At 41.8% G+C, this 17,045-nt stretch overlaps 2 protein-coding genes and 1 long non-coding RNA gene across 4 annotated transcripts in view; 1 reads left to right on the top strand and 2 right to left on the bottom strand.

Annotated features, from left to right (window-relative positions):
- Window positions 1-17,045, bottom strand: part of LOC134731187 (uncharacterized) — a 148,557-nt gene that overhangs the window by 104,348 nt on the left and 27,164 nt on the right. For both annotated transcript variants that reach the window (XR_010113323.1, XR_010113322.1), the window contains exon 2: window positions 7,844-8,747. This is a non-coding gene — a long non-coding RNA (uncharacterized LOC134731187). The remainder of the gene's footprint in view (window positions 1-7,843; window positions 8,748-17,045) is intronic.
- LOC134731183 (RNA polymerase II subunit A C-terminal domain phosphatase SSU72 like protein 2-like) lies at window positions 5,583-6,204 on the top strand. Its single transcript, XM_063608074.1, has one exon. The coding sequence runs from the start codon at window positions 5,620-5,622 to the stop codon at window positions 6,202-6,204; it is 585 nt and encodes a 194-aa protein (XP_063464144.1). The 5' UTR covers window positions 5,583-5,619.
- LOC129393450 (RNA polymerase II subunit A C-terminal domain phosphatase SSU72 like protein 2-like) lies at window positions 14,511-15,161 on the bottom strand. The gene has a single exon (XM_055095167.2). It carries the CDS (start codon window positions 15,095-15,097, stop codon window positions 14,513-14,515), a length of 585 nt encoding a protein of 194 aa, XP_054951142.1. The 5' UTR covers window positions 15,098-15,161; the 3' UTR covers window positions 14,511-14,512.

Raw genomic sequence — 17,045 nt, 5'->3', positions numbered from 1 at the left:
TTTTTAAAATGTTTTAATAAGTTTCTAACTAGTTCTTATAATCTAATAAAATAAATTTAGAATTATAGTGGATGTGAGGTTCTCATACATGTTGTTAACATAACTTGCTGATATATTATTACACATTTCAATTTAAAATTACTTCTTGGTAATTATTTATATGGACATTTAAAAGTTGACGTCAGGCATGGTGGCTCACTCCTATAATCCTAGCACGTTGGAAGGCCGAGGCAAGATCACTTGAGCCCAGGAGTTCTTGACTAGGCTGGGCAACAGTGAGATCCCCCAACTCTATTTTTAAAAATAAATAAATAAAAGTTGAAATCTGTTAAGCACTATATCTGCTAGGTACTATAATATGCCAAATTATCTAAATATTACAAGATCATAAAGTAACAAATACATAAGATTCTTCTTATACATAATTCAAAAATATAAATACAATGGCTTTGATCTACTTAACCATCTCTCCACTAAGCTTTAAGTCTTACTAGGGATTTTTTTTGGAAGGGAGAGAAAAACACCCACTACAGACACAGTTTTATTATTCCAGCAAGCTGGGGTTTTTGTGGTGATACACAGAGAATCCTCATCTACCAGAGAGAGCCTTAACTGGGATGCAGGACCGGTTACAACGTCAAGATCCTTCTCTGTAACCAACTTGATGTCTTATTTGTAAAATTCTTCCAAGGAGGAAACCCTAAATTTTTTTAAAAACTCTTCTCACTAAAAACCTTATGTCCATCGCGGAGCTGTCTGCGGTGGCGGCGGCGCCTCTGCTCTCCCGCGGCTCGGAGCCTGCACCACCGCCTCTCCCTCCCTGCTGCAGCCGCGCAGCCCAGCAGCCCCCAGACACACGCCTCCATTGGGCTCTTGTCACATAGTTTTATTTTTGAAACAATTTCAGCCATTACTTAGAGGGTACTGCAGGAACAAAAATGGGAGTAAATCTTCCTACTCTGGAAACTGAATTTAGAGATGGGGAGAATGGAACCTGAGAGGCAGGGAAAGAATGATTATGTGTACTTACTATGTGCTAGATTATCAGTCAGGCACTGAATAAATACAGACATGATAAAAGTTGGTTATCTGTTATACTTCATTATTTCCCGGATCCCTGAACTTCTGCACCATGCCCATCTCCTGAGAATGGAGGAGGGCATTACATAATAGTAAAGGGTTCAATTCAACATGAAGACCTAACTATCCTAAATATATATGCACTCAACACAGGAGCACCCAGATTCATAATGCAAGTTCTTAGAAACCTACAAAGAGACTTAGAATCCCACACAAAAATAGTGGGAGACTTCAACACTCCACTGACAGGATTAGATACATCATCAAGGCAGAAAAATAGCAAAGATATTCAGGACCTAAACTCAATATTGGACCAAATGGATCTAATAGACCTTTTTATTATTTATTTTTGAGACACAGTCTGCCTCTGTCACCCAGGCTGGAGTGCAGTGGCATGGTCTCAACTCACTACAAAGTCCACCTCCCAGGCTCAAGCAATTCTCATGCCTCAGCCTCCCAAGTAGCTGGCATTACTATTAAAATTTTATGAGATGGCAATTAGAAAAAAGTGTCTAAAATGGCTCCATAACTGGGGATTGAAGAAAAAATGGAGAAATACTGGACTAGAGTGAAGAGAAATAAGAAACACTGAGGCATCTGCTAGTAAAAATGTTGAACTCTAAGGAGAAAGAGAAAAATCTTACAAACATCCAGTTAAAAAGAACATATTTCCAGCTTCATGCATGTCCTTACAAAGGACATGAACTCATCCTTTTTTATGGCTGCATAGTATTCCATGGTGTATATGTGCCACATTTTCTTAATCCAGCCTATCATTGATGGACATTTGGGTTGGTTCCAAGTCTTTGCTATTGTGAATAGCAATAAACATAGGTGTGCATGTGCCTTTACAGCAGCCTGATTTATAATCCTTTGGGTATATACCCAGTAATGGGATGGCTGGATCAAATGGTATTTCTAGTTCCATCATGCAAACTATCGCAAGAACAAAAAACCAAACACCACAGGTTCTTGTTCACAGGTGGGAATTGAACAATGATAACACTTGGACACAGGAAGGGGAACATCACACACCTGGGCCTGTCGTGCGGTTGGGGGGGGGGTGCAGAGGGAAAGCATCAGGAGATATACCTAATGTAAATGATGACTTCACAGGTGCAGCACAACAATATGGCACATGTATACATGTGTAACAAACCTGCACGTCGTGCACATGTACCCTAGAACTCAAGTATAATAAATATATATATATTTTTAAAAAGAGCATATTATCTACAGGAAACGAATGATGCTGGAATTAGACTTTTTATCTCCAATGCCGGAACGGACAGTGGCATAGCAGTTAAGGACTACTGAGAGGAAGGACTACTGCCCAACAATCCTGTACCCAGCCGAGATGTGGTCCCTCTGTCAGGGTGAAGGAAAGATACACAGCAATTCAGTTTATCTCCTGTGTCCCACACAGAGAAACCTACTTGAGAGAACACTTTCCAAACATTATCACTTATGTGAACCTGAACAACAACTCATGGAAATGTAAAGGAAAGAACACAGATCTCTGGGCTTCACCACTAGAGTTTGTGATTCAGTGGTTTGTGGTCTAAATTTTCATTTTTTACACGTTCCCAATTAATGCTAATGCTGCTAGTCTGGGAACACACTTTGACAAACTTTCAGGTGTTTTCTAATTTGTTTGTTTGTTTGTTTGTTTTGAGACGGAGTTTCACTCTTCTCGTCCAGGCTGGAGTGCAATGGCATGATCTCTGCTCACTGCAACCTCCGCCTCCCGGATTCAAACAATTCTCCTGCCTCAGCCCTCCAGAGTAGCCAGAATTACAGGCACCCGCCACCACGCCCGGAACATTTTTTGTATTTCTTTAGTAGAGACAGGCTTTCACCATGTTGGCCAGGCTGGTCTCGAACTCTGGACCTCAGGTGATCCACCCGCCTCAGCCTCCCAAAGTGCTGGGATTACAGGCATGAGTCACCACGCCCAAAACGATGACTTCAAGTGAAATCCTGTATAATAAAATTAATTTTATCACAGGCTAATTGATATGAACAAGAGTCACAAAAACATCACCAAACTTCTAAATAAAGATTCAACACACTTAGAGTATTAAACTTAGAAACAAATGTGACCTGTACATACATTTAAGAAAGTCTAATAAAACCTACTAAGATTATTATTCACCCAATTTTTGGTGAGTCAGTGAGTGATGGCGGTCGTAGTTGTGGTAAGTTAAATCAAGGAATAAATGCTTGCAGAGAAAAAATTGTAAGAAGCACCTCCTACTACTACACAGTTAAAAAATCAATAATGACAGACACGGCAGGCTGGCTGATCTATCTTGTACTTTCATCGTTATTGTCTTGCATTTGTATGATTACCACGTTTTATGAATTTTTATTTTTCAATAATTTGTATTCATTCCTTCATTTTCCAACCTGCTGATTCCAGTTCAGAGTGGCAGGTGGCTGGAACCTATCGGCAGCTCAAGGTGTGAGGCAGGAAACAACGCTGGACAGGACCCCATCCGGGGCTCTGGGCACACCCCCATACTGGGAACATAGAGATGTCAGTTCATCTAATGTGCACATCTTTGGGATGTGGGAGGAAACAAGAGTATTCAGAGAAAAACCACAAAGACATGGGGAGAATATGCAAACCCCACGCAGACACTGGCCTGCCAGAAGTCAATTTTTTAAGTTAATATTATAATAAAATGATATTATTTGAGGCTGGACACAGTGGCTCTTGCCTGTAATCCCAGCACTTTGGGAGACCAAAGCGGGTAGATCAATTGAGCCCAGGAGTTTGAGACCAGCCTGGGTAACATGGGGAAACCCCATTCTCTACAAAAAAAAAAAAAAAAAAAATTAGCCAGGCATGGTGGTACACACCTGTAGTTCCAGCTACCCAGGAGGCTGAGGTGGTACGATTGATTGAGCTCAGGAGTTTGAGGCTGCAGTGAGCCATGATGGCACCACTGCACCCCACCCAGGGTGACAGAGCAAAACTGTGTCTCAAAAAAGAGAGAAAAAAAAAAAGATGTTCTTTGAGAACCTGCTGTATTTGCCATGTAAGAATCACCTAAAGAGGGACATAGAAAAATGCAATATGTTCCCTTACAGATAGATTTTGTCCCTGCATCAAAGACAAAAGTGATGTCTCTGATCTGATTTATATTGAAATAAATGTCAGCTATACATACATTTAAGTAGGATTAATAAAAACAAGTAAAATTGGGCCGGGTGAGGTGGCTCATACCAGTAATCTCAGCACTTTAGGAGGCCAAAGCGGGCAGATCACTTGAGGTGGGAAGTACAAAACCAGCCTGACCAACGTGGTGAAACCCCATCTCTACTAAAAATACAAACATTAACCAGGTGTGGTGCCACGTGCCTGTAGTCTTCAGCTACTTGAGAGGCTGAGACAGGAGAATCCCTTGAACCTCGGAGGTAGAGGTTGCAGTGAGTCGACAGTGTGCCACTGCACTCCAGCCTAGGTGACAGAGCGAGACTCCTCAAAAAAAAAAAAATTATTATTTACCCAATATTTGGTAAATCAGTGAGCGACAGCAAACACAGCTCACCTATAAATCAATCCTGACTGGGTGGGGCCACCTTTGTGGAGAGTTACTGAATTAGGAATTTAATCATTTTGATTGTTCTTGTAATTACTTGGCAGTCCATTATCATAATATAATCAATCTAAAAGTGACATGATTATCTTATTTTTTGAAACCCCATTCATAATTTTAAAATCTTGTTTATTTTCTTGATAAATTATACAACTACGAAAAAAATTCTAAACATTGCATTTAAGTATAGAAAAGCTCAAACACAGCTGTACTTGGAGGCAGAGGATTGCATCAATTCCTGCATTCCCTGAAGAATCATTATGATTTCAGTAATATCAAATGCCGAAAATGTTGTGTTGAATAACTCTTAAAATACCATAAGCAGATATGTTGTTGAGAATGGGATTTTTTTTGTATTGGTGAAAAATTTTGTGAATTTCTGGACAAAACAATATACAATGGTCCTGTGATTTATGCAATTGCATTTCTCGAACACTATGAAAATTAAAACAAGCAACAACACTTGTAATTTATAATGAAATACGGTGCAGCCTTGGACATTGTCAACATGTTTATCATCCAATTTCATGTCTGAAGGTCACTGGAGAGTCCTATGACATGCTTGCAGGTAGCTTAATTGTCTTGGCCATCGTCAATAGCAGCCCCCATTCACTAGGAGAACCACCAGAGCAAACTCCAGACTTTAAATCAATCCAGACTGGGTGGTGCCACCTTTGTTGAGAGTTAATGCTTTAGGTAATTTAATCATCTTGATTGTTCTTGTGATGAGTTAGGAGACAATTATCACAACCTAATCAATCCAGAAGTCATGAAGTCTCCACCCACTAATTAAGGTGACTCAATATAAACCTGCCTCCTGTGCCTCCACATTAGCTCATGTGAAAGACCTGTGTATAGGTGGTCGTCTCCTCGGCTCGGAGTCCCTGCAGCAGCTGAGGTGCCTGTGTCTCTCTGGTTCTCAGTGGCCGCCATCATGCTCTCCTCCACACTCAGGGTGGCTGTGGTGTGCGTGAGCAATGTCAACAGGAGCATGGAGGCCCACAGCATCCTCAGGAGAAAAGGGCTAAGTGTCCGGTCTTTTGGAACTGAATCTCATGTGAGGCTACCAGGACCAAGACCCGATCGTCCTGTAGTTTATGATTTTGCAACAACATATAAGGAGATGTACAATGACCTCCTCAGGAAAGATAGAGAATGCTACACCCGCAACGGAATCTTACACATTTTGGGAAGAAATGAGAGAATCAAGCCCGGTCCAGAAAGATTTCAGGAGTGTACTGATTTCTTTGATGTCATCTTCACCTGTGAGGAGAGTGTCTATGACACAGTGGTGGAAGATCTGTGTTCCAGAGAACAGCAGACCTTTCAGCCTGTGCACGTGATCAACATGGACATCCAAGATACCCTGGAAGATGCCACCCTGGGAGCTTTCCTCATCTCTGAGATTTGCCAGTGCCTGCAGCAGTCAGACGACATGGAAGACAATCTGGAGGAGCTGCTGTTGCAAATGGAGGAGAAGGCAGGAAAAAGCTTTCTTCACACCGTCTGCTTCTACTGAAGATCTGGGCTGGCTTTGTCCCCTTCCTCAGTAAGAACTTAGGCATGGGACTTTAGTCCGGATTTATTGTGAGAAGCATCTGCAAAGACCTTCCACTGAGTACTGTTTGTATTACTTTTGTACACATCACCTGGAAAGAGACTATTACCAAGAAAATATTTTATGGGAAATCAGAAGGACTAACATTTTTAAAAGCACTGAAAAATGCTTGGCATTGTTTTAGCTGCATTACATGGCATAACTTATTTAATGCTTATATCATTCTACAAGGAAGCTAGCCCACCATGACGCCATTTTCCACATGAGAAAAGCGAGCTGATAATGGACTGCTGAAAAAATGATTTGTTTAAGGGTGTTCAGCAGATAAATAACATTGTATAGATAAGCACCTTTTAAATAAACTTCCTTTTCTCAATTTGAGTGGTTTTTTATAATTTTTAAATTTTTTCAGTTAGTTGAGACCAATGGAGTGTGGTATGTTAACTTAAATGTTGTTCTTCTTTAATAAGAGTATAATATTGCATGTTTGAACAGATAAATGTTTTTACATATAGATTATATCTTTTTTACTAATGCTCACTTGAATAAGTAAAATCCAAGTTGGATAATGAACTACATATTATTGTAAAATTTGGAATTATCTGCTCAAATCATAGGTCATCAAATTAAATGAAATAAAAAATGTAAATAAAAAGTATATTCTTATTTCTGTTTGGGGGATGCATTTCAAGCCACTAAGCGACATGCTTTTGTTTAAACCTTATGAATTACACTGAAAATAATGGATCTTTCATAGTGAAAATTTTATTAGGTTCAAAATGTTCATTGATATGAACATTGAGAACATCAGGTGATAAACCTAATGATGTTTCCAAGGAGAAACAATTGAAACACTTTTTCATAATCCTTGGTAGTAGCACTAAACCATGTTTACTAATAGGAGAAAAATAGATCAGAAGTAGTTGTTCATAGTTAAACTAATTGACATGTTATCTATTGAACTAGACTTATTACAGCAACCTAAAATAACAGCAGAGATTAGCTCTCAAAATGAGTTTATTTGAATGAAGGACTGGAATCAGGAATACACCAGGTATAACAAGTCACAGGTGTATCCTGAGAGGTTGGGGTAAGGGGAAACTTTTAAAGGCAAAAAGAAGTCCACAGAAGCTGCTTTGAAATACATTTATTGGTCACAGAAGCTCATTGCAGGAGTCGGCATTAGCTTATTGGTGGAGACAGCCATTGCTAGGTATGTGTTCTTGCGAGAACATTTTCTCTGGAATGCTGCAGTCTTGAAGATAATGCAGTTATAGAAATATGTGTGGCCATGCAGAATGAGCAAAGTGTGTAAGACCTGCTGATGGTGTAAAGGATGTAGGACGTGCCATAATCTCTCGTGGGTTTTAGAGAGTCGTTGTGATAGTTCTTATCTCAAAGACACAAGCATGGGCTCCCCTCCTTCATGACCTTCCAGCTCCACTTCATCAGCCTTCTCCACTGTGAATTTACCCTTTTTCCCATTTTCCATGCTGGACTGTTTAGGAAAAGTCCCTATGTGCAGCCCGCATTTAAGGAGTGAGGACTTGTGCCCTACTTCCTTGTGGGTGGATTATCCATGTAAATTATATGGACTTACTCCTCACAGATGTGTCTATTCTCCCCCTCATTAATGAATTTATTCAATTATTTCTTCATAGCAGTATGGAATCTTGGATATTTATTTTTCTATGTGGGGTTACAATTCAATCCTGCTTTGTTTTGTTGCTCAAACTTTCTGTTTTGGCCATCGCAAGCACTTTCAGTTGCCTCCTGGGCCCTTTCATGTGCCCCATCGTGGTGTTTGTTTGGTTTTACTTCATTTTTCATGGAAAAGGAAACACTCTGGCATTATGAGATGCCCCAGGTTCATCTTATATATTTCCAGCCTCAGAATCAACAACTTCTCCAGATAATCCTGTTTGTATTACTGGAGGATGACGAGAGTAATCAAAATCAAGTGTGCTTGATGCTACTAAGGTACCAGTGTTTTCTGTCCTGCCTCCTTCGGCTACATTTAAATTTTTCCCCGTTGTCTTAATTTTCAGTTTGATTGGGAGGCATCTACATACAACTTGCTTTGTTTTTAAGCCTCCATGAAGTTCTGTGAGCTTTTTCAATCTGTAATATTTTAGCTTTTTACCTAATTTGAATAATTTCACAATTATTGCCTCAAAAACAAAAATCAGTCCCATTCCTTCTCTCATTTCATTTTGAGACCCAAACTACACATCTGTTAGACCTTTTGATATTGTTCCTCCAGTACCTGAGGATCTCTTTCTTTTCTTTTTTGTTCTTTTTTTCTCACTTCTTCAGTCGGATAATTCTGCTGATAGACCTTATGGTTAATTTTTAGAAGTAGGATTACTGTGGTCAAAGAGACGTATAGGCCAGAAACAGTGGCTCATGCCTATAATCCCAGCACCTTGAGAGGCTGAGGCAGGAGAATCGCCTTGAGGCCAGGAGTTCAAGACCAGCCTGAGCAACACAGTGAAGCCCTATCTCTACAAGAAAGTAAAAAAGAGAAATTAGCGAAGTGTGGTGGCACACACCTGAGTCCTAGCTACTTATAAGGCTACTTGGAAGACAGAGTAAACATGTTTTTAGATTTATTAGATATTCAAGATGCCCTCCATAGAGCTTGTAACATTTTTCATTACGACGGGCAAACATGCCTTTTCCCTCACAAACTTGCCAGCAGTGTATAGTGTCAACCTTTTGAACATTTGTCAATCTGATAGTTTATCAGGTATGGTTGCCCATCTGTTAAAAGAGCTGCCAGCCATTCTCTCTGCTGAACACACGTGCCATTCCCCCATCATGATGTGCAGTCTATTACCCATCCCCTTCTATCCAGGGACATTGCCTTACGACTCGCTTCAACCAACAGACTGAGCTTGAAGTATTACATTCTCTGCTTCGTGGATTAGACTTGTGTAAAACCACAAGCCACATGGTGATTACACAATCCAGGTCAGACCTTGGGGTAGATCGGACATGGGGCCGGGAGCTGTGGCTCACACCAGTAATCCAAAATACAAAAATTAACCAAGTGTGGTGCTGTGCACCTGTACTCCCAGCTACTTGGGAGGCTGAGGCAGGAGAATTGCTTGAACATCGGAGGCGGATATTGCAGTGAGTGAGCCACGATCGCACCACTGCACTCCAGCCTGGGCAACAGAGTGAGACTGTCTCAAAAAAGAAGAAGAAGGAGGCTCAGCCCTCTCCCTCTTCCTCTCCATGGTCTCCCTCTCCCTCTCCCTCTCCCTCTCCACGGTCTCCCTCTGATACCAAGCTGAGGCTGGACTGTACTGCCGCCATCTCGGCTCACTGCAACCTCCCTGCCTGATTCTCCTGCCTCAGCCTGCCGAGTGCCTGGGATTGCAGGCTCGCGCCGCCACGCCTGACTGGTTTTTGTGTTTTTTGGTGGAGAAGGGGTTTCGCCGTGTTGGCCGGGCTGGTCTCCAACTCCTGACCACGAGTGATCTCCCCGCCTTGGCCTCCCGAGGTGGGGGGATTGCGGATGGAGTCTCGCTCACTCAGTGCTCAATGTTGCCCAGGCTGGAGTGCAGTGGCGTGATCTCGACTCGCTACAACCTCCACCTCCCAGCCACCTGCCTTGGCCTCCCAAAGTGCCGAGATTGCAGCCTCTGCCCTGCCGCCACCCCGTCTGGGAAGTGAGGAGCGTCTCTGCCTGGCCCCCCATCGTCTGGGATGTGAGGAGCCCCTCTGCCCAGCCACCCAATCTGAGATGTGAAGAGTGCCTCTGCCTGGCCGCAACCCCATCTGGGAACTGAGGAGTGTCTCTGCCCGGCCGCCCAGTGTGGGAAGTGAGGAGCGTCTCTTCCCAGCAGCCATCCGGTCCTGGAAGTGAGGATCGTCTCTGCCCGGCCACCCATCATCTGAGATATGTGGAGCGCCTCTGCCCGGCCCTGACCTCGTCTGGAAACTGAGGAGTGTCTCTGCCCGACTGCCACCCCATCTAGGAGGTGAGGAGTGTCTCTGCCCCGCCGCCCCTGCTGAGAAGTAAGGAGCCCCTCCGCCCAGCAGCCGCCACGCCTGGGAGGGAGGTAGGAGGCAGCCCCCGCCCAGCAGCCGCCCCGTCTGGCAGGTGAGGAGTGTCTCTGCCCCGCCACCCCGTCTGAGAACTAAGGAGCCCCTACGCCCAGCAGCCGCCCCACCTGGGAGGGAGGTGGGGGCAGCCCCTGCCCGGCAGCCACCCCGTCCGGGAAGTGGGGGGGCGCCCCTGCCCAGCTGCCCCGTCTGGGAAGTGAGGAGCCCCTCTGCCAGGCCACCAACACGTATGGGAGGTGTGCTCAACACCTCATTGGGAATGGGCCATGATGACGATGGCGGTTTTGTCGAATAGAAAGGGGGGAAATGTGGGGAAAAGAAAGAGAAATCAGATTGTTGCAGTGTCTGTGTAGAAAGAAGTAGACATAGGAGACTCCATTTTGTTCTGTACTAAGAAAAATTCTTCTGCCTTGGGATGATGTTAATCTATAACCTTAACCCCAACCCCGTGCTCTCTGAAACATGTGCTGTGTCCACTCAGGGTTAAATGGATTAAGGGCGGTGCAAGATGTGCTTTGTTAAACAGATGCTTGAAGGCAGCATGCTCCTTCAGAGTCATCACCACTCCCTAATCTCGAGTAGCCAGGGACACAAACACTGCGGAAGGCGGCAGGGCCCTCTGCCTAGGAAAACCAGAGACCCTTGTTCACATGTTTATCTGCTGACCTTCCCTCCACTATTGTCCTATGATCCTGCCAAATCCCCCTCTCTGAGAAACACCCAAAAATGATCAATAAATACAAAAAAAAAAAAAAAAAAAAGAAGGAGAAGGAGAAGATTCGACGTGGAAAGTGAGGAGGGAGAGGAAGTAAAAGAGAGGAAATAAAACAATTGCAAATAAAGCTATTAACGTATTTATAATGTTAAGTTATTTTTATGAAACAAAGTATTTCCCTCATTTTTTGAGTGCTTTGTTAGTCTTCTTATGGTAATTTTAAAACGGAAGAAAAAACACACATACACAAATACAGAAAACCAAACAAAATAAAGGAGTTGCTTAAGAAATTATTATAAGGCATACATCATGTAATCAAGAAATAGAAATTTCTCAGACACACCTAAAGCAATGTTCATTTCACTGGTCCTTATCACAATAACCTTCTTTCTGGCATAACTCACTTTTATAGTTAAGATTCATCTTCAAATCTTCCTGAAATTTGTATCCAAATGTCATTTTTCATCTTCAATAACCATGTGAACACCCATTTGCCTCTTTCTCTGGCTACTTCCTCAAGAAATCATTGTATTTTCATTACAGCAAATCTAAATCTTTATTTCCCACTCTACATAGTATATAGTCAGATACGCGAGGTCACCATTACAACTATCAATCACAGCTCCCCTCCCTCTACCCAATAAACCAATACTAGAGGTGTTCAACAACCTAGAAAGTCTGCTTACCATATCTGCGCAACATATAATCATGCCCCATACTTCCCACACCCTGGATTTTTAGTGATAATATTAGCTCTCACTTCTCATGCTTCCTCACACCCAACTACTGCCACAGTTCTTAGCAATTCCAGCATCCACACAGATTATCCACCCAGCACCTCAACACTCTCACTTCTTCTCCAATTGCACCTGTCTACACCCCACCAGAGATACCCATGGTCATAGTCATCAAGAAACTCACCACTAGATCAAAATCTGAAACAGTCATGCCCCAAATATAAGACCACATCTTTCCATTCACTTTTGCTTCTTTATTTAAACTCTAAGGGCTGTTTGACCATGCATTGTGCCACAACCCATGGATTCCAGCCCAATCCCTACTTATTCACCCTTTCTGGTCCAAAACCAGCTTTCATGGTTTATCACTATAATTACACCCTTTCAAACTCCTGAAGCATTTCTGCACCTTGCTCTTCTGTCACATTTGCATTGTCCATGTCCAAACACAGAGAAAAGAGAAACTCAACCACCTTGTCATGTTTTTCCAAATGGATTGGCTGGAAAAAGTAGTATCTATGGGACAGTCTCACTTTTATCTTCAGAAGAGCTCTCACAAAAACCTACACTCAGGTTTGTATTCCCATATTTTAAAACAATTATCTATGCCAAATATCCTCACCCCATCCCCAATCATGATCCTGACTGCCCACTGCCAGCTGATGGCCTTATCTTAAGCCACATTGACAGAATAGACAGAAACTATCTCTCCAAAACTTTCACTTATATATTTGGACCCAGCCACCCTTAAAGTCAGAAATCTGAGAGTGATTCCAAAGTCCTCCTTTTCTCATCAAGAAGTCTCTCATGTCAGCTCTAACATCCCTCTCCAATGTGTCCATTCTTCTGCCTTTTGACAGACACTTCCCTCTCCCAAGCTCCCAACCTCTCCTCTGGGAACTACTCTACCAGCTGGCTTCCCCAATTCCAGTTGCCTCCTGCTACCTACACTGCAAGAGGAAAAAGAATATTTTCTTAAAACTTTGGAAGTTTCTGATACCAAAAATGTGAAAGTTGTTACTGCCAAGATGAAGTCCACTATCGTCAGATCCAGGTGAAGTGGAGCTGGAGGGTCATGAAGGAGGGGAGCCCATGCCTGTATATCTGAGATAAGAGCTATCACGACTCCCTAAAACCCACAAGAGATTATGGCACATCCTACATGCTTTACACCACCGGCAGGTCTTACACACTTTGCTCATTCTGCATGTTCACACATATTTCTGTAACTGCATTATATTCAAGACTGCAGCATTCCAGATAAAATGTTCTCGCAAGAACACATGCCTAGCAATGGCTGTCTCCACCAAGAAGCTAACGCCAACTCCTGCAGTCAGCTTCTGTTACCAATGAACTTTGGTTTAAGGTAGTTTCTGTGGACTTCTTTTTGCCTTTAAAAGTTTCCCCTTACCCCAAACTCTCAGGATGCACCTACAACTTGTTATACCTGGTGCATTCCAGTTTACAATCCTTCATTTAAATAAACTCATTATCTTTTGAAAGCCAATCTCTGCTGTTATTTCAGGTTGCCATAATAAGTCTAATTCAATAGATAACATGTAAATTAATTCAACTCTGAACAACTACTTCCGATCTATTTTTTCTCCTATTAGTGAACATGTTTTAGTGCCACTACCAAGGATTATGGAAAGTGTTTCACTTGTTTCTCCGTGAAAACATCATTAGGTTTATCACCTGATGTTCTCAATGCTCAAATCAAAAAACATTTTAAATTTAATACAATTTGAATCTCTCAATATGAGAGATTGCTTATTTCAGTGTAATCTATAAGCCTTAAATAAAAAAATGTGGCTTAGTGGTGTGAAATCCATCCCCCAACATAAATAAGAATATAGATTTTTTTAAATTTTTTATTTGATTTTCTTTGGTGACCTATTATTTGAGTAGATAATTCCAAATTTTACGATAATCTGTGGTTTGTTATCCAACTTGGGGTTTTATTTTTTCAGGGTAATTCATAAGGTTTAAACAGAAGCATGTCGCTTATTGGCTTGAAATGCATCCCCCCAACAGAAATAAGAATATACTTTTTATTTACATTTTTTATTTCATTTAATTTGATGACCTATGATTTGAGCAGATAATTCCAAATTTTACAATCATATGTAGTTGATTATCCAACTTGGATTTTACCTATTAAAGTGAGCATTAGTAAAAAAGATATAATCTATATGTAAAAACATTTATCTGTTCAAACATGTAATATTATACTCTTATTAAAGAAGAACAACATTTAAGTTAACATACCACACTCCATTGGTCTCAACTAACTTCAAAAGTTAAAAAATTAATAAAAAACCACTCAAATTGAGAAAAGGAAGTTTATTTAAAAGGTGCTTATCTATACAATGTTATTTATCTGCTGAATACCCTCAAACAAATCATTTTTCCAGCAGCCCGTTATCAGCTCGGTTTGCTCCTCTGGAAAATGGCGTCATGGTGGGCTAGCTTCCTTGTAGAATGATATAAGCTTTAAATTAGTTATGCCATGTAATGCACCTAGAACAATGCCAAGCATTTTTCAGTGCTTTTAAAAATGTTAGTCCTTCTCATTTCCCGTAAAATATTTTCTTGGTAATAGTCTCTTTCCAGGTGATGTGTACAAAGGTAATACAAACAGTACTCAGTGGAAGGTCTTTGCAGATGCTTCTCACAATAAATCCGGACTAAAGTCCCATGCCGAAGTTCTTACTGAGGAAGGGGACAAAGCCAGCCCAGATCTTCAGTAGAAGCAGACGGTGTGAAGAAAGCTTTTTCCTGCCTTCTCCTCCATTTGCAGCAGCAGCTCCTCCAGATTGTCTTCCATGTCGTCTGACTGCTGCAGGCACTGGCAAATCTCACAGATGAGGAAAGCTCCCAGCGTGGCATCTTCCAGGGTATCTTGGATGTCCATGTTGATCACGTGCACAGGCTGAAAGGTCTGCTGTTCTCTGGAACACAGATCTTCCACCACTGTGTCATAGACCCTCTCCTCACAGGTGAAGATGACATCAAAGAAATCAGTGCAGTCCTGAAATCTTTCTGGACCGGGCTTGATTCTCTCATTTCTTCCCAAGATGTGTAAGATTCCGTTGCGGGTGTAGCATTCTCTATCTTTCCTGAGGAGGTCATTGTACATCTCCTTATATGTTGTTGCAAAATCATAAACTACAGGACGATGGGGTCTTGGTCCTGGTAGCCTCACATGAGATTCAGTTCCAAAAGACCGGACACTTAGCCCTTTTCTCCTGAGGATGCTGTGGGCCTCCATGCTCCTGTTGACATTGCTCACGCACACCACAGCCACCCTGAGTGTGGAGGAGAGCATGATGGTGGCCACTGGGAACCAGAGAGACACAGGCACCTCAGCTGCTGCAGGGACTCGGAGCCGAGGAGACGACCACCTATACCCAGGTCTTCCAAATGAGCTAATGTGGAGGCACAGGAGGCAGGTTTATATTGAGTCACCTTAATTAGTGGGTGGAGACTTCATGACTTCTGGATTGATTAGGTTGTGATAATCGTCTCCTAACTCATCACAAGAAGAATCAAGATGATTAAATTACCTAAAGCATTAACTCTCCACAAAGGTGGCACCACCCAGTCTGGATTCATTTAAAATCTGGAGTTTGCTCTGGTGGTTCTCCTAGTGAATGGGGGCTGCTATTGACAACGGCCAAGACAATTAAGCTACCTGCAAGCATGTCATAGGACTCTCCACTGACCTTCAGACATGAAATTGGATGATAAACATGTTGACAATGTCCAAGGCTGCACCCTATTTAATTATAAATTACACGTGTTGTTGCTTGTTTTAATTTTCATAATGTTCGAGAAATGCAATTGCATAAATCACAGGACCATTGTATATAGTTTTGTCCAGAAGTTCACAAAATTTTTCACCAATACAAAAAACATCCCATTCTCAACAACATATCTGCTTATGGTATTTTAAGAGTTATTCAACACAACATTTTCTGCATTTGATATTACTGAAATCATAATGATTCTTCAGAGAAGGCAGCAATTGCTGCAAGCCTCTGCCTACTTTAATATGCCTTCAAGTACAGTTGTGTCTTAGTTTTCGGTACTGAAATACAATGTTTAGAATTATTTTCCTTAAAAGTTTGTAAAATTTATTAAGAAAATGAAGAGATTTTAAAATTATGAAAGGGGTTCCAAACAATAAGGATAATCATATCACTTTATAATCAATCACCTTATCGTTGATTAGATTATGATAATGGGCTCCTAACTAATCGAAATAATCATCAAGATGATTAAATTCCTAAAGCTGCAACTCTCCACAAAGGGGGCCCCACCCAGTTGGGATTCATTTATTTGTGAGCTCTGTTTGCTGTCACTCACTGATTCACCAAAAATTGAGTAAATAATAACCTTGCTTGTTTTTATAAATTTTTCTTAAATGTATGTATGGCTCACATTTATTTCAATGTAAATCAGATCAGGGACATCACTTTTGGCCCTGGTGCAGTGACAAAATCTATCTATAAAGCAATATATTGTATTTTTCTATGTCCTTCTTCAGGTGATTCTTACATTGCAAATACAGCAGGTTCTCAAATAACATCCTTTTATTTCTTTTTTCATTTTGAGACAGGGTCTCACTCTGTCACCCCGGTTGTAATGCAGTGGTGCCGTCATGGCTCACTGCAACCTCAAACTCCTGGGCTCAATCATTCCTCTCATCTCGACCTCCTGAGTAGCTTGGACTACAGGTGTGTACCACCATGCCTGAGTAACTTTGGTATCTTTTGTAGAGGATGGAATTTTACCATGTTACCCAGGCTGGTCTCAAAAGCCCAGGGGCTCAAGTGACCCACCCGCTTCAGCCTCCCAAAGTCCTGGGATTGCAGGCATGAGCCACTGTGCCCAGCCTCACCTAACATCATTTTATTATAACAGTAATGAGAAAAAAATTTGACTTCTGGCGGGGCCACTGTCTCTGTGGAGTTTGCATATTCTCCCTATGTCTGTGTGGGTTGTCTCTGGATACTCTTGTTTCTTCCTACATCCCAAAGATGTGCACATCAGGTGAACTGACATCTCTATGATCCTAGTGTGAGGGTGTGCCCTGAACCCCAGATGGGGTCCTGTCCAGCGTTGGTTCCTGCCTCACACCTTGAGCTGCCGAGATTGGCTCCAGCCACCTGCCACTCTAAAGTGGAATCAGCGGATTGGAAAATGAATGAATGAATACAAATTACAGAAAAATAAAAATTCATAAAATATGTGGAAATCATACAAATGCAAGA

This window comes from Pan paniscus, chromosome 9 (genome assembly GCF_029289425.2).
Source record: "Pan paniscus chromosome 9, NHGRI_mPanPan1-v2.0_pri, whole genome shotgun sequence".
Taxonomy (NCBI): domain Eukaryota; kingdom Metazoa; phylum Chordata; class Mammalia; order Primates; family Hominidae; genus Pan; species Pan paniscus.
Note: the sequence above shows the minus strand (reverse complement) of the source record. Positions and strands in the feature narration are given on the sequence as shown.